At 35.0% G+C, this 18,938-nt stretch overlaps 1 protein-coding gene across 1 annotated transcript in view; it reads right to left on the bottom strand.

Moving 5' to 3' along the window:
* WDR70 (WD repeat domain 70) overlaps window positions 1–18,938 on the bottom strand; it is a 315,052-nt gene that overhangs the window by 113,451 nt on the left and 182,663 nt on the right. Inside the window, exon 9 of the mRNA XM_012649467.1 lies at window positions 6,662–6,836. Within this exon, the coding sequence (XP_012504921.1) occupies window positions 6,662–6,836 (175 nt within the window). The remainder of the gene's footprint in view (window positions 1–6,661; window positions 6,837–18,938) is intronic.

Here is an 18,938-nt window from a genome sequence, read left to right as displayed (position 1 = left end):
TTAAACTAAACCTTTAGTCATCAAGGAATATGTGAAACTCAGATTCATAAGACTTTAACAGCCAGAGTTAAATAATATCCTGAGGTCTAACTTTACCATTCTATAAAAACTATAAGTAGCCTAGGAGCTAAAAAGAAAAAGGAGGAAGACTGACAGTTATTAAGAACCTGTTATGTGCATGCCCTGTCTGCGTGCTTTAAATATATTACCTAATGTAATCCTCATAATAACCAGACATGGTGGGGATCATGCCCCCATTTCATGAATAAAGAAAACAAGGAGGAGAACAGAGCTTAGGAAAATCAGGATTGATCGACAGACAGTATGAAGTAACGTATAATATATGTCTCAGGTGTCATTTATACAATGTGCTATAGAAAACTATGCAGTAGACTTTTAACTGTCCATAAGTATTTGTCTTATGAAGTATTAGGCCTTATGAAGAGACAAAAATCTGTATTTGGATTTCTAACATTGCTCTTTATATTTTTCCCAGAGATAGGCCATTTTTTCCTCAAAGGAGGATATTAAAAACATTTTCTAAATAATTCGGCTTTTTAAAATTATTTTTAAAATAAAATATAGTTTTTTCCTCTATAACTACTCTCTCTTTTTATGATGAATATTGTGCTACTTTAACTTGAACACCTATTTTTGGGTAAAAGTTGTTTATTATTTTTAAGTGACCAGTCTTTGAGGAAAGAAGGGAGAAGGCACCTGGAGGAAGGCACTAGCCTGGGCTGCAAGCACAGTCTTAGCCATCGGAAGTCATGTCTAACTCATAAGCACTCTGACAATATTACTGTCAGGAAGATAAAGGACACTCAAAGAACACAGAGTAATCAGATCTTAAAAAGCTCTGCACACATTATTCCCAAGATTGATAGCTAAACTGGTATGTCACAGAAATTTAAAAATAAAAAAAAAAAAACAACCCAGGCTGAAAACAATTATTTTTGGTTAAAACAATCTGAGAGGGAAATTTTTAAATGAAACATGAGTTCACATATCTTCACATTTTTAGATGGTAGCAAATGATAAACAACTGTCTCATAAAATGTTTTCCAAATCAAAGTTGTATGACTCTAAATTTGTGCAACAGATGACAAATTTATTACAAAACAAGACTGGAAACAAGGATAAAACATTATATGCTAAAAATATTTCAATGCATTATTCTTTTTAAAATCTCCCAAATCTTTAATATCAAAAGGTCAACATTCCATTTAAGGAAAAGTTTAGGTTGCTCTAACTGGTATAAATGAGAAATATGAAATAAATATTAAGAATCTTCCTTCATAAAATTCTTCCTTCTAGTTCATAGTCCATCTTAGTACACATACTGACAGAATTACCATAAAAGTAAATATTGCTTTTATTTTCAGTGGCTATGACAACATGGTAAGAATGTTCAAAAAGCAGCAAAAAGAAGCAAGTACTATCCACTAAAAAAATCACTACAAAAAGTAGTTAACAAACAGTATGAGAATTTGGTTTAAATTATTTTAGTTGAAGTGTGACAGAAAGATCAAACCTACATTATGAAAATTTAACAGAATATTACTAAAAGCAAGTTTTTAAATCTTGAAAAATTATATTTAATATGTTAAGGCACAGCAGATAGTATCCAACAGTGAGGAGTGATTTGGGAGAGACTTTAAGCAACTTGAGGGCTCCCAGGGACTTTTCCCAACATGTCTTTATTCTGCTTTATTTTTCTTTGTATTTATCATCGTATCAAATAAACCAGGTGATTCTAAAAGAGAAGATTCTAGACTTTTGAGAAGCAACAACTTCAAAAGAGCCTATGTCACTTTTTATGTAGGATAGTTCTCGTTATATTCTACTTTGTTTAGTGAAATATCAACATTATTACTCTGCAATCCCAATTAATCATGTCACTTAACCAGACTGAACATCTCCCAGAGGCCCTGACTATGAATGCCCACTATGACCTCTGCCTTTCCTAATTCTTCCATATGCATGCAGCATCTGGTCATAAATTATCTTTACAGATAATTCTCTAATTTTTTTTACGAACTACTTATTGGTTTAAATTTCTTTTGTCCCATTCTCCATGAGGTGGTAGGTGTTCAAAAATACCAGCTAAAATGTTCCTGATGTAGATAGATAGGCAGATAAATATAGATACACGAATATGGAGAGAAATACAGAAAGATATATACCAGGTAATTTACAAGCATTATAGGCTAGAGATGGGACAATGACAGTAAGAGATGAGATAGCAAATAAAATAATAATAATAAAAAACCAAACATTTTTTGAAAAAGTACATATTTTATATATGTAAAACTACACGATTCCATTTAAATAAAGAAATTATTTAAGGCCGGGCGCGGCGGCTCACGCCTGTAATCCTAGCACTCTGGGAGGCCGAGACGGGCGGATTGTTTGAGCTCAGGAGTTCGAAACCAGCCTGAGCAAGAGCGAGATCCCGTCTCCACTAAAAATAGAAAGAAATTAATTGGACAACTAAAAATATATAGAAAAAATTAGCCGGGCATGGTGGCGCATGCCTGTAGTCCCAGCTACTCGGGAGGCTGAGGCAGAAGGATTGCTTAAGCCCAGGAGTTTGAGGTTGCTGTGAGCTAGTCTGATGCCACGGCACTCATTCTAGCCCGGGCAAAAGAGTGAGACTCTTGTCTCAAAAGAAAAAAAAAGAAAAAGAAAAAGAAATTATTAAAACAGCAAAGAAATAGAGCTATATCTATTCACTTACAAGGTTGTCTGTTTTATGATTTCAAGTGAAAAAAGCAAACTGCAAATTCTGTCTCTATACAAAACCAAAACTTTTTAATCTATATACCTGCATATACATGTATTAATAAGAGGACAGGTGTAGAAAAACATAAATCAACCTTTTAACATGGGTTATCTGACAGCAGTTAAAGATTTTTGGTGTGCTGGATATTCCTCTCTCCTTCATTCCTGTTCTCTTATTCATCAGGGGTTTGATTTGCCCAGAGGCTAATCTTCTGATGTGATTACCATTCCTTGTCTCAGCTTTCTCTGATCCATTCTCCAGCATAGCTCAGAGTATGGGCACTGACCAGCCGCTGAGCTGGAGAAATATCCCTGCAGTATCTAGCAGGTATCCTGAGCTTTCCTGCTAAGGTGCTGTGGTGTGTGTTGATTTTCCCAAAAGGGACAGCCTCGGAATCTGTGCAGGGGTTGCAGGCCAAACAGCAGTAGGAGGCCATCAGGCAGACAGTGGGGTCAAGCTGCTGGTAGTGCCTATTGCCAAATTGAACAAGCTCAAATATTATTCCCTCCCATCACCTGTGTCTAGGGAAGGCAAAACTCTGTGAACACGACAAATCCCATTTTCCTGACAAAAACTTAGTCTATACATAGTAATTGCAATATAAGAAAATACAGTATGTTCTTTTAGTAAAGAGTTCATCATATTGTAGATTCTTGATAGACATTAAAGACCAGAAACATTGCTTTTAACAAAACAGGTCCAAAGAATGAATTTGATAAGTGTTTTTATATGAACAGAAGTCATTAAATATTTGTAAGACTATATATGCTGAATTATTTTAAAACCCCCAAATTATACTTAAGAGAGACATAAAAATAGTTTTTAAAAATTCACTTATTTGCTAATACAAAATCAGTCATATATATAGATTGTGTATTTATTTATCATTAAGGATACACCAAAACTTACCTCAATCTCTCTCCTCTTTCCCACACCCCCAAGACTCACACACACACAACTTTATCTCATTGTGTTTTCACAAAACTAGGATATTTTTTATACTACTATTTTTTAATGTCTTCTTAGAAATAAACTATCTCATTTTATGTTACCTTTTTAGAACGCATGCATTCACTCATTCGTTCAACACATAGTTACTCAAGGTCTGCTATGTACTAGGCCATTCTTTGCTCTGGGAATATGGCAGGGAGCAAAAAAGACAGCAATCCTTTCCCTCATGGAGCCAATATCCTACTGGAAGGAAACACTCAATAAAGAAGTAGGCGAAACATATAGCGTAGCATGTCAGATGGTGATCAGCACTAAGGAAGAAAATAAGAGTGACAGAGAGTGCCACTGGTAGGGAGAAGGCTGCAATTTTAAATAACGTGTGGTCAGGGAAGACCTTGCTGAGGAGAGAAAATTTCAGTCCTCTGAACAGGAAAAGGTGAGGCAAAATGCCACATGAATATTTGGGAGAAGAGCATTACAGACTGAGGGGTTCACCATAGGCAAAGTGTTCAACACGTGCAAAGTCAGGGCGCATGCTATTCTCTCTCCAATGTCATCTCCCACTGTTCTGCCCCTCCCTCACTTTACTGCAACCAGGCAATGACCTCCTTGCTGTTACTCAAATTATGCTGGTGAATGGGGAGTGGGGAACCAGGGAGGCAGTGCAGACCCTCAGAAGCTCCTCTGAAGTTCTTCTGAAGTGGCCTTCTCCTCAGATTGAAAGGCAGGCCGTCGTCATATGAATGAAAGGGACCTTGGGCAAACAATAACTCCTCTTGAGCAGCAATGTCCAACAGATCTTTCTGCAATGATGGAAATGTTCTATATCTATGCTGTCCAATAAGGAGCCACCAGTCACATGAGGCTGTTGGGTACTTGAAAAGTGGCTAGTGTGACTAAGGAACTGACATTCTAATTTTATTTTATTTTAATTAACTGAAATCAAAATAGTTAAACATGGCTAGTAGCTAGCATACTGGCCAGGATAATTTTAAAGTAAAAGTAGGTCTCGAGAACATGGGAATTTATCATTAATAGAGACACCTTAACTCTAAAGAAATGTTTCGTTTAACTGCTAAAGTTTAAGTTGGTCCAATAAGACTTCTATGATTAAATGTAGCAATTATGATAACTTTAGATAATCATCACAAAACATGTATTAGCCATCATCTAACACATAATTCTTTGGATACTGCATAGAAAAACTACTGCTATAAGGCTTTCTCACTTCAGCTTTAGTGTTTCTCTGTAGATGATTTTTTTATTGTTGGAATACTAGTTAAGAAATTTTTAATACTCTGTTATTAAATTAAGCTGTGTTTCCTGCTTACAAGTTTTTCTTCTCGATTTGATTTGTTTTGAGTTGACACACATTTACATGCAAATGTAAAAATACGAATAAAATCTAATATAACAAATGTGATGTGGTATAATAAATTATATATTCATTTGTGAAATAAATTCTAACAAAATAGAATAAAAGACTATGATTAGTAGAAGGGCTTAAGAGATACTTTTTAGAAACTGGCATTAAAATGGCTTTGTTTTTCATAAAATTGGAAATAGGAGATATTATTTTAAGATATGCAAGGCTAATCTTTAAAAACTACATTCAACTTATAAAATTATGTGGGTTTTAAGAGAAAGGCAGATACATATATGCACTATATATACACCAAAAACACTATTATTAAAGCTACACAAGAAAACTACGTGTTTTAGAATTTCCATGTTTAAATCAACAGCACCCAGAGACGACGAAAGCCAGTTACTAAAAAATTTATTGCTTGGTTAAAACACAGTTTACAATTCAAAGGAGTTTTAAAATCTCTGTGCTGTTATGAAGCTTTACGGGGTTTATAATGGAGATGAAAACAGAAATAAAAAGATCTGACAAACAGAAAATGCCAAAGATATTTCCAGCATTATAAGCATGGATTTTTACTCCCACCCTTACTTTTCACCTTCTTCCAACACAACTGACTTCAACACATCTGTTTCCTGGAGTCCCTTTCAAAATGTAAACTTTTGTTGGGCAAAGCTAAAAGGAATATTATTTTTCTAATTTTTTTAAAACCTAGAATAAAAACTCCATGAGGGCAGAAATTTTTGATAAGTATTCTCAGCACTAGAATAGTGTCTAACACATAGTACATACTCAATAAATATTTATTGAATTAATAATTTGACCAGATGCTCTTATTAAAATGAAGCTATCCAAATTGTATTATAACATTTGTGTAGAATTTTAACACTGGTAATCTAGACTCATTCCAAAATTTTACCATCTATGCATACAACAAAACCCCTTTTTAAAGTTTATTGGCAATTCACAGAATTAGCTGAGGGCTTTTGTATCCATTATTTCCATAGATTCTACGATCTCTTCCAATTCCAAAATTTATTTATTCTAATAATCACCTAAAACTATATAGAAAAAATGTGAAACCTATTCAAATGGAACATCACAGAATATTAAAACAAAATATTATTTAAATTACTACGGAAATAATTGCAAAAAAAGCTGATAGATCATCCTGGACTTTTTGGATTTTTCTTAAACCTTTCAAAGGGTATTCTTTCAAAGGCTCTAATTAGTCTTGTTTGAAATTACTGTCAAATTCTTCATTTTCAAAATCAAATAAATTGAGATGCCATATAATAAACTGCACTGTGCTCTTTAAATTTAATACTCAAAAGACCAAACTTATTTTAAAAACAAAATCTAATACACACTGGAAAATACTGAGCTGGAATGCTTGCTGAAATGCTGTTTACTGCAAAAGTCCCAATGTTTGATCAACTAACACTGAAGTTTAAATTAGGTCTAAACTCAGGAAATTGACCTTCATAATATTTTAACATGTTTGTCTTTATAAGGTAGTTATCTTCTAAGGAAAGAATATTTAAATGTCTTTGACTTACAGTCAAATTTCGATCCCAGATCTGTATGCTTCCATTCTGGCAGGCAGCTGCTATGAGGTTTCCATCTCTACTATACGTGCACGTAGTGGGAATGACTTTTTTACCTTGCATCGTCCGTGGCTTAAAGACACTTTTTTGCTTCTTTGGATTTTCAACTTCCCACGTCCTCACAGTCCTAAAAAAGACCAGGAGATTTTTCATTGATAAAAAAGAAAGGAATTTAAAATAAAAAAGAGTCTATAAATACTGCCTCACCTTTTAAGCACATAAATCTAATAATTATTTTAAAATAAAACAAGACATGCACTGTAAAACATTCTCCATTTATAAATGAGGTTACTCACAGAAATAAATAAAATGAACCATCCGAGTCATGTTGTCATCAAATCAGAAAGTAGCAATTTCTATTTCAAATCTTTTAAAGTTATTAGTTCCGACCCTCTAATGCAGTGGCTTTCAAACTCTTTGACTATACATGCTGATCAGTAAAACTGTTAAATGTATGCCCTCTATATAGGCACATTAATTTGTAAATTACTCGCATGTGTTAATGCGCTGTTCTATAACACCAGAAAACACACTGAAAAATAAGTCACTAAAAAAGTCATGCTCTAGAGCCTAAGCAAAGACCTAATGCCTCTCGGGGAGGAGTAGAAATGCAGCTGTCTGCGCCTGAGCTTTCACCAAGTAATAAGCAACAGCAGTCTAGGCCTGGGGCGGGGCAGAACACTCCCCCACTCACAGTCCCAGGCAAATGAGCACAGTCACTGAGGGAGGGTACAACAAAAGCCATATGACCCAGAGGAAGGGGGGAAAAAAGCATAAAATAGAGAAAAATAAAGATGAGGTCAGCGACTTTCTGGTAGAAACTATGCAAACCAAACCTCTACGGAACAACAGTTTTAAAGTTCTGAAAGAAAAAACAAATTCTCAATCCAATATTTTATAGCCAGTGAAAATATATTTCAAAATAAGTTGAAATCGGCTGGGTGTGGTGGCTCACACCTGTAATCCTAGCACTCTGGGAGGCCAACGCGGGTAGATCGTTTGAGCTCAGGAGTTCAAGACCAGCCTGAACAAGAGCAAGACCCCATCTCTACTAAAAAATAGAAAGAAATTACTTGAACTGCTAAAAATATATAGAAAAAATTAGCCAGGCACGGTGGCGCATGCCTGTAGTCCCAGCTTCTCGGGAGGCTGAGGCAGGAGGATTGCTTGAGCCCAGGAGTTTGAGGTTGCTGTGAGCTAGGATGACGCCATGGCACTCTAGCCCGGGCAACACAGTGAGACTCTGTCTCAAAAAAAATAAATAAATAAGTTGAAATCAACTTCAATTTCAGATGGAAAAAAGCTGAGGCAAGTCACTGCCATCAGTCATGTACTACAAGAAATGTTAAATGAAGTTCTTAAGGCAGAACACATATGACACAAATGGAAATCTGAATCTACATAAAGAAATGAAGAATGTCACAAACGTAAAAATAAGAGTAAATGTTAAAGGCATTTTTAAAAAATGTTTAAATCTCTTTTAAAAATAAAAGGCTGTAAAGCAAAAATAGTAACAATGTATTGTGAGTTTTATAACATTTGTCCAAATAAAATATATGGCAATAATAGAACAAAGGTTGGGAGGGAAGAATGAAAGTATATAGTTTTAAGCTATACTCAAAATGGCATATTATTTGAAGAGAGAATATGATACATTAAAGAGGTTTATTACAAACCCTAAAGCGATTGCTAACACATTTTTTAATGAATGCATAATAATGGAGATAAAATGAAATGAAAACAAAAATATTAATTCTGTCAAAAACAGAAAAAGATGAGAAATAAAAACAATGTGATAAATATAAAACAAACAGAAACATGGTAGATATAAATCCATTATCAATGATTACGTTAATTGAAATGTCCTAAAACTCCAATTAAAGAAAAAGGTTATTATATTGGATTAAAGAAAAGCAAGATACAAGCTGATTCTTGCAGGGAACGTGGCCAGTGTTCCCTGCAAAAAACTGGGTCCCTTTGGTAGAGTTGCAAGGGATAAGAAAATAATAGAGAGAAATGGAAAATGGAAGAAATAAAAGAATACACTGAGACAAAGATACAGTTTTATAAGTTTATAAAGATTATAGGCAAAGCGGGAGCTCAGGGGGCTTAGACCTCTCCGTTGGTCTCAAAAGCCCCGAATGAGGTCTTACATGGTAACTTATAAGAAATAGTGAACAATTGTCAGGGGTAACAGATTTACATAACAGCAGGTAGTTCCTCTCAAATTAACAGATTTTCAAAAGGCTTTTACAGAAGGCTTCTACAGATTCTTTAAGTAATTCTGTTTACGTGAGCAAACGGTTACAAAGTCTTTCAAAGGTTAATTTCTAAATTCTAAGGTAAGTTTATCATTTAAACAGAGAGGTTAAACAGAGATATGTAAGCTCCATGTTTATTAGGTTATTGTGAATGGAGACAGGTAGTCTAGAGTGGTTTAAACAAAAGCTTTGCTTTTAGCCATTCGGGAAGCTGTCGTTTTCGGGAAGCTGTTTGTTCCGGAGGGCACTCCATTGTCAGCTCTCAGCCTATAGTTTTTAACAGATTCGCTTGTGCTTTACAAAGCAAATCCAATTCTTTAGGTCTGAGAAACGCAGCGCCTCGTGGGATACAGCCGCTACTGCCTTTCAGAGATGCCCTTCCGAGTGTAACAGCATTCGAAATGCAAACCAACATGTTCACATATTCCTTCAGGGCAAAGCTCTCCTAAGACAAATCCTGTCCCAAAACACGTTTAATATTAATTCATGGAGCAACAGATTCTATCTTTAATATACTAATTAGTTAATGTTAATTAATATACATAATATATACAATGTATACTATATATACAGATAGATAATAATATTGCCACTCCAGGAGTTTTTTGATTGTTTGCATGGTACTCTCTTTCCATCCTTTTACTATTAATATTAACCTATCTAAATCTTTATATACATACGTATATACATATATTATCTCTATGTATAGACAGACATGTATAGTTATATATAGATATGTCATTATATATCTATACAGTGACATAGAGATATCTATAGGTAGATATAAATTATCTATTTATATGTAACATATAATTATATGTACCTATATCTATCTTTATATAATTATAAATGTTTTTATATATAATTATATATATAAAGACTTAGGTTAATAGTAAAAGGATAAAAGGAAAGTATCATGTAAACAAAAAAAAAACTTGGAGTGACCACATTAATGTCAAACTAGACTTCAGAATAAGGAATATAACCAGAGACAAAGAGAAAAGTTTCAATAACAATAGAGTCCAGTGATCAACAGAAATAACAATCCTAAACACATATACCCCTAATAACAGAGCTTCAAAATAAGAAAGCAAACTTAACAGAAATATAAGGTGAAACAGCGAGTCCATGCTTATAACCATATAATTCATGACCCAAACACCTCCCATCAGACCCCCACCTGCAACACTGGAGATCAAATTTCAACATGAGACTTGGAGGGGACAAATATCCAAATTATATCATAAGTCATTTTAATAGGTATGAAGTGATAGTGTAAGTGATTTTAATTTACATTTACAAAATGACTAGTGATGTTAAGGATCTTTCTCCACATATAATTTATCATCCATTTCTCTTCCTTGATGTATCTGTTCAAATCTTTTGTTCATTTTAAATATTAAGTAATTTTCTTATTATTGAATTTTGAGAGTTCTTTAAATATTCTGGACATGAGTTTCCACAAGAGTAGGTTGTTTTTATAAAGTCTGGCTTCTTGAGTTTCTCTCTTTTGCTTCTTCCCTGACCAGGAGATCTCTTTGCACATGCTGCTCCCCTTCCCCTTTCTGCCATGAGTAGCAGCAGCAGGAGGTCTTCACCAGAAGCCAAGAAATGCCTGCACCATGCTTCTTGTACTTCCCAGCCTGCAGAGCTGTGAGCTAAATAAACCTCTTTTCTTATAAATTACCCATCCTCAGGTATTCTGTTACAGCAACACAAAACAGGCTAAGGCCGTCCAATTTATCGATATTTTGAGGTACCATATCTAAGAAATCTTTGCCTAACCCAAGGTTGTAGAAATTCTCCTTTCTCCCACAAATTTTATAGTTTTAAGCTTTACAACTAGGTCTATAATCTATTTGAATTATTTTTTACATGTGGTATATGGTATGAGTCAAGGTTGATTTTTTTTTTGCATATGGATATCCAATTGTTTCAGTGCTAGCTGTATCTGAGAACTATAAAGCCTTCCCCCATTAAACGTATTCTATATTGCTTACTTGTCCCTTATCTCTGTTGACTATGTGTCTTGAAGATAAATACAAAAAGTTGAAGAATACTGCATTTGTCTTTTCTTTCTACCCTCAACACTGCAACAGAGGAGATAAATTATGATAGTCAGTTTCTCTTTTTTATAACTGAACATCCCCGAATGTCAGATGATACTTTAGAATTATGATATGAAAGGCCCCACACAAGCACAAAGTATCATTATCTGGCTTGTTTAAAGTTCTTCATCTTTAAAACTAGGATAATAATACCAACAATAAGGGGCTGTGAGGATTAAACGAGATTAGGGATATAAACACATCTAGGATAATACTTGGAACACAGTAGGCACTCAATAAATACTAGGTCCTTTTTGTTCTTCCTCTTAGACCATAAATAAAGTACCAAAGCTAATAAATCCAACATCTAAGTATTTCCATTTATTTCAGTGGTATATTAACAGGTTGAGTTAGTTATCAAAATAAGGGAAACAGGAAAAAAGCAGTTTACCTAGAATACAGATGTATGAAATACAAATTCATGTAGCATCTGATAGTGACTAATTACACTAGTTTTATGGCTCTGATTCTCTGAATCTATGCCTAAAACATGGACGCTAAAGTGCTAGGCCATTAGGTATCTGTCAAAACATTTTATGCTGAAGAACACATATTTTGAAACTTGGAGCGATATCTGGTCTTGTAAAATTAAAACTGCGTTTCATAAAAAAGATTTAAAAATAGAAGAAGGATCTGCCTGGGTCTTACTGGACATACAATGAAAACATCCAGAAGACAGGAAAATGACACAGGTGGGGTCATTACATTGCCCCAGGCACAAATGCTTTCTGTCTTAAAAGTTTGAATTCTTTCCAGATACAAGTTCTAAACTTTCTGGCATCTGCTACGTAAATGCATCATAGCATTTGGCAGAAGTCAAAGGAAGCATTAATTTTGCATGGAAATCACTTAAGAGATCTTGGTTTAATTTTTCTTGAAAGACTACACAAAGAACGTGAACCATGTAAAAGTCTAAAACTTGCTGGCTCTCTTGGAAGAACAAATCCAACAAGAAGAACTTCTTTTCTAAAATGCCTAAATATTAAGGTACTGAAGTTGCAGATAAATGGGAAAAATGTTCTAGCTTCTATATAAACCCGCAATTTTTATAAACACACACTGGAGGCACACATAATTCATATGCGCATATACATGTATACACTAATTGCAGTAAGAATGCAATTGCATTTAGAAGAAATTTATTTGGTGATAATGTTTTGTACTTACATTTACTGAAGTTATATGGTTTCAGAACAAACTCCCAGAATATTCATTCAATCAAAGGGTTTGAAAAAGTAAAAAGGACTTCTGAAATCTAGAGGTCGAATTAGGAGTGAATGCTACAATAAGTAACCACTTACATCCTTACATTTATAGCCAATTAATTTTCAACAAAGCTATCAAAACAATTCAATGAAAAAAGAATAGTCTTTTCAATAAATAAGGCTGGGACAACTGGCTATCAATATGTAAGAAGGTGAACTTGGACCTTTACTTCACATATCATAAAAAATTAATTCAAAATGAATCATAGATTTAAATGTAAAAAAATCTTAAAAGAAAATATAGGAGTAAATCTTCATGACCTTGGATCAGGCCATGAATTCCTAGATACACCACCAAAAGCCAAATGATGAAAGAGGGGAAAAAAGATAAGCCGGACTTCATCAAATTAAAACTTTATGTGCTTCAAAAGATACCATCAAGAAAGTAAAAAGCCACATATTTAGGGAAAATATTTATAAATCATATATCTGATCAGGTACTGGTATCCAGAATATTTTTTAAGAACTTAAAATTCAATAAAAAGACAACCAATTTCTTAAATGGGAAAAAGATCTCAATGTATTTCACTAAAGAAAATATACAAATGCCCAAAAAGCACATGAAAAGATGCTTGACACCATCAGTCATTAAGAAAATGCAAATCAAAATCACAATGGCATTTTCTATACCCACCAGAAAGGCTATGTTGAAAAAGACAGACAATAAAAAGGGTTGGTGAGGAGGCAGAGACACTGGAAGCCTCATATATTACAGGTAGAAATGTAAAATGGTACAGCCACTTTGTAAAACAGGTGGGTAGTTTTATAAAATATCAAACAAAGACTTTGTAACCTGCAACTGTACTAAACTTGTTTACCAGTCCTAACAGTTTTCTGGTAGAGTCTTGAGGGTTTTCTATATATCAGATCATGTCATCAGCAAACAGAGACAATTTCACTTCTTCCTTTCCTGTTTGGATGCCTTTTCTTCTTCTTGCCTAATTGTCCTTGCTAGTACTACCAGTACTGTTGAGTAGAAGTGGTCAGAGTGGGCATACTTGTCTTGTTCCTGATCTTAGAGGAAAATTTCTCAACTTTTCAACACTGCCTCTTGTCATATATGGCTTTTATTGGGTCATGAAACATTCCTTCTATACCTATTTTAAGTTTTTATCATGAATGAACATTAAAATTTTATCAAATGCTTTTTATGCATCTATTAAGATCATGTGGTTTCTGTCCTTCATTTTATTATTATGGTATGTCACACTTATTGATTTACATATGTTGAATCATCCTTGCATCCCTGGGATAAATCCCACTTAATCATGGTGAATGATCTTTTTAATATACTGTTGGATTCAGTTGCTAGTATTTTGTTGAGGCTCTTTGCATCTATGTTCATCAGTGATATTATCCTGCAGCTTTCTTATCTCATGGTGTCCCTGTCTGGCTTCGGTATCTGGGAAATATTGGCCTCATAAAATGAGTTTGGATACATTCTTTCCTCTTCATATTTTAGAAAAGTTTGAGAAGAATTGGTATTAGTTTTTTAAATGCTTCATAGAATTCAACATGAAGCCATCAGGTCCTGGGCTTTTCTTTGATGGCAGACTTCTTACTTACCAGTTCAATCTCCTGATTCATTATTGCTCTGTTTGGATTTTCTACTTGTACACTAAGAAAAATCTATCCAAAAAAGAAATTAAGAAAATAATCCCATTTACAATAATTTAGGAATAAATTTAAACAAGGAAGTGAAAGAACTGTATACGGAAAACCATAAAATGTTGATGAAGGAAATTGAAGAAGATACAAATAAATGGGAAGATATCCCATGTTCATGGATTGGAAGATCGTCTTAGTCCATTCAGGCTGCTATTAAAAAATACCATTAACCAGGTGGCTTATAAACAATAAAAAATTATTTCTCACAGTTCTGGAGCTGGGAAGTCCAAAACCAAGGTACCAGCAGATTTGGTATCTAGTGAGGGCCCACTTCCTAGTTCATAGATGGTCATATTTGCTCTATAACCTCACATGGCAGAAGGGCAAGACCTCTCCTAGGGGCATCAATGAGGGTTCTGCCCTCATGATCTCATCACCTCCCAAAGGATGCACTTCCCAGTACCATCACCTTGGGGGTTAGGATTTCAACATATGAATTTGGTCGGGACACAAATATTCAGTCTGTAGCATAGATTTACCACATGATTCAGCATTTCTACTCCTAGATACCTACTCAACAGAATTGAAAGTATATGCCCACTTAACAATGTATACATCAATGTTCACGGAGGCATTATTCAACCCAAATGTCCATCAGCTGATGAGTAGATGAACAAAATGTGCAATTGCTATACAATAAAATATTATTTGGTAATAAAAAGGAACAAAGTAATGATACATGCTAAATATTACTTTCCTGAAGCTCTCGTAACAAATAACCACAGCTGGGTTACTTAAAACAACAAAAATGTAGTCTTTCACAGTTTTGGAGGCCAAAAGTCTGAAATTGAGGTGTCCTCAGCACCACACAACTTCTGAAGGCTCTAGGGGAGAATTCCTCCTTCCTTCTTCAAGCTGCTAGTGGCTGTCAGCATTCCTTGGCTTGCAAACACAACACTCCCATCTCTGCCGTCATCTTTACATGGTGTCTTCTCATTTTCTGTCTCTTATAGGGATGTTTGCTGATTATCATCTCAAAATCCTTAAGAATTACATCTGCAATTAATTGCAGATGTACAATCTATATTTTCCAAATAAGGTACTGTACACAGGCTCCAGGGATTTGATATGCACATATCTTTTAGGGGGCTGCCATTCAACCCACTATATACTATAACATGGATGAACCTCAAAACACATTACCTCAAATAAAAGAAGCCAGACACATGATATCAGGTATTACATGATTCCATTTATCTGAAATGTCCATAACGGCAAATATATAAACAGCAGATTAGTGACTGACTAGGGCTGGTGGTAGAAATAGGGAGTGACTAGATATGGTCTCTTTGGGGGGGTGACAGAAATGTTATAAACCAGATTATCACAATGGCTGCACAACTCTGTAAATATACTAAAAATCATTGAATTGCCCCATCCTCTTCTAGTTTCAGCCAGAATCAGTATAGCTGAAAATCCTATTAAATTCCCAGAAAAGACCATCATTGATTAATTACATATTTCTGAGGGACATTTTAGGAAATCTCAGATGAGGAAGTTGATCAAATGTAACTGGAAGAGATTCCCAATTTAAAATATATACCAATATTCTTATCATACAAAAAATATAGCCTGCTCTTATAATCTAAGTAACCCCAAAGCTCTTCATGAAGCACTTTTAAAGGATTTTATTTCATTAAATCAAATAGCAAGAAAGATCAAGATTTGGTATATAGATTAAGAAGGAAAGAATCCCACATTACATAGAGAGTTCTAGTCCAAGTGACTTGATGGACCACAGCAGGAAAATAGTACTCAACAGCAAATCAAAACCCTATACTATATGTCAAATGTATACCAACTTAAAGGATGGTGTACAAATAGGATATATAGATATACAAATATATACAGTATATAGAGAGTACTATATACAGAATACATATTATATATTTTTATATAATGTATGCATATCTATATTTCAATAAGTGACCTTACATATAGTAGGGAGGGAGGAAAGAAAAAGAGAGGAAAAGGGAAGGGAGATGGGTGAAGAGGCGGGCAGGAAGGGAACACTGACATACATCCAAGCATGTTGATGTAGTAAGTTCCTTTTTTTTCTTCTAATGCCTTTTAATTTAACCTATAATAAAGTTAACAGGAAATGCAGTACAGTGTTCTAACAGAACACTCACAGGTAGATGTTGAGAATTGTTCTGTTCAGACTTACAGCAAAGATGCTTCACATCTATTTCAAATGAATATATGGAGACCTTCATACACTTTCCAAAATACCAAATTAAAATCTTCCAAACAGATACCCATTTTGACATCTTTTATTTTCTTAACATCTAGCATAGTTTGACAAATAACAGACTTTCAATAAAATTAAAATCCTATACCAGATGTATATAATTTTATATATATCTATCTGAGTATCTATCCATCAATCTATCTACCTATCTTAGTACTGTTTTATTCTTAAATTCTCTTGAAATGTTCTTGAAAACAATTTGCTTCAATTAACTTTTGTTGAGGCATGAGCGCCCTTTGCCTTCATGGAAATCACTGCCTGGCTGGGGAAAATGTATTATAAGCATATAAGCCATAGGGCCCCAATTCAATAAATTAAATATTAATATTAATACTTTCTATAGGCTAGGTACCTTGGTGGATACATGGGATACAAAAGAGCCTGTTCTCTAAGAACACATAATCTAAAAGGGAAGAAAAACTGGAAAAAATGTCATCACATAATGAGGCAGACAGCCAGAGAAGAGAAGGAGGTATTTCATCAGGAAAGAGCTGGGAAGGATCCTACAGAGGTATGAATTTTGGGAGAGCTAAGATTCTGTGGGTAAAATTCACAGGTTGGGGTGGGGGTGCAGATGGGGGTAAGAGTGAATCCTAGAAATTGGTGTAAAAGATGCAAAGATAAGAGGGCTTGAAAAAGGACAGTCTATCTAGGAACAAAAAGTACTTTGCTTTGACAAGAGGATGAAGTGCACAGTGGACGTAAGTGGAAGATGAGATTGTAAAAATTATTGGCGAGTATCAGATTGTTAAGGGTGTCCTCTGAGATTTGTTGGGATTAGAGGCTTTATACTTTAGGAGACTATGGAGCCACTAAATAGAGGAGTGACTTAAATTACATAATCAGACTTGTGTTTTAGAAAATCACTTGGATGGCAGGGGGGAAGACTGCTTGGAGGGGACAAGTCTATAGGTTAGAAAGTCCAGGTGAGAGATGATCACAACCTGTATTAATGAAATGGAACAGGGAAAGTGAGCAGAAAAAATAACTTTGAGGTGGGCTAGAGTGGCAGTGCTACCCAGTGAGGCAGGCCTGTGGAAGGTATGGTATGAGACAAAAGATAATTTTGGTAAAGGAGGTAATAGCAGGTTAAGGTTCAGATAACTGTCTGATATCCAGGTAGAGAGTCTTGTTAAATAGGGTCTAGGTGAAAAGAAATATAATTAGCAGTCATCAGAATGTAGACAGAGATATAAAACTTTGGGAACTTCAAAGGTAGACCCTTGTGGAATAGTCATTTAGAGAATAGGGAGCAAAAATGAAAAAGAGCTATACAGGAGATAAGAAAGAGGTAAGAGGAGAGGGGTAGTGTTAGGAAGCTAAAGGAGAAAGCTTAAAAGGAAGGTGTGATCAAGAGTGTCAAACCAAAGAGAAATTAATGAATTGCAATTTTTTAGGATTGAATTTTGGCCTTCAATCCTAAAAAAAAAAACAAAGAAATGAAAACCTGAAAGGCCTTCACAAGATTTAATAGACTAGAGATCATAGATGACTTCTGCAAAATCAATTTCAGTAGAATGATAGGGGCAGAAGTAAGAATGCTATGGAATTAGGAGTGAGAAGCAATGAGGGAGAGAGAGCAGGTGATGAGTGGTCATGCATCAAATACTATTTACATATAGATAGGAATCGATAAAATCTGGCTAAGAGGAAGAGGAATGGAACTGAGGAAGAGAGGCTAGCGAGAGGATGCAACATTTGATTTGGCTCCTAAATGGTAAGAAGGGGTTGAAAGACAGATTTGAAGGAGAGAGTTTATGGCAGAAGGAAAACCATGAACTATTAAAGTCCTGAAAGGAATAGCGAATAATCTAATATAGTTGCAGTGTGTGTGTGTGTGTGTGTATGTATGTGAGTGTGTGTGTCATGTACACATATCTGGAGATGAAGGTGGAAACAGGCTAGGACTAGGCTGGGTAAGGCTTTACAAGCCCACTTAGGAAGGGTGCACAGTACTCTGTAAACCTTAGAAAGGCAACAGAGAATCAATATCAATAAGGGGTGTGGGCTCCTGATGGGCAGGCCTGAACTGCCCTCTTGCATTAAGTGGTGTGCACCAAAGTCTGCCTGGAATGATGCTCCAGTAACAGAGCCTCACCCAGAGCATAGAGCCAAGAAGGAATGAAGACAATTCAGTACCACAGAGGTACTGAATTAATAGGAGAATGATGCTGTTATTCACATAAATGGAGAATTTGAGAAGACAGAAATACATTAAAAAATGAAATTAAAATGGTAAAGATCCAGTGTTTCTGTTGGTATATATTTCTGGCTAATTGGAAATGAAAATGAAGAAGTCACTGACGGAAATCAACTCTTCTGGAGAGGCACCGAGAACAGACAGAAGAATTTTGTAATTTTCCAACTACATTTCTTTGTCGTACTTGACTGGGGAGTGGGAAACTCACAACAAATCCATCTGGGGCATCAGGCAAGTTATTAGTTCTATTTCTCTAATTAATTACTCTTAAAACATGTATCAAGATAAGAAATCATATGTGGATTTGGCCTTAAAATGTGGAGAAAGACACACATATAGGAGTATGTCTATAATTACAGATGACTGTTTTGTTGATGTTAAGAAGTAATGCTATGTCACTACCTTCTGACAAGAGCAAAGCAGACCACAGTGGGTGGAGGTGGGGAACGGGAGATACGGAGGCAGAGGAAAGAGAT

This window comes from Propithecus coquereli, unplaced genomic scaffold, assembly GCF_000956105.1.
Source record: "Propithecus coquereli isolate 6110/MARCELLA unplaced genomic scaffold, Pcoq_1.0 Scaffold110, whole genome shotgun sequence".
Classification (NCBI taxonomy): Eukaryota; Metazoa; Chordata; class Mammalia; order Primates; family Indriidae; genus Propithecus; species Propithecus coquereli.
This window is presented reverse-complemented; position numbering and strand designations above follow the sequence as displayed.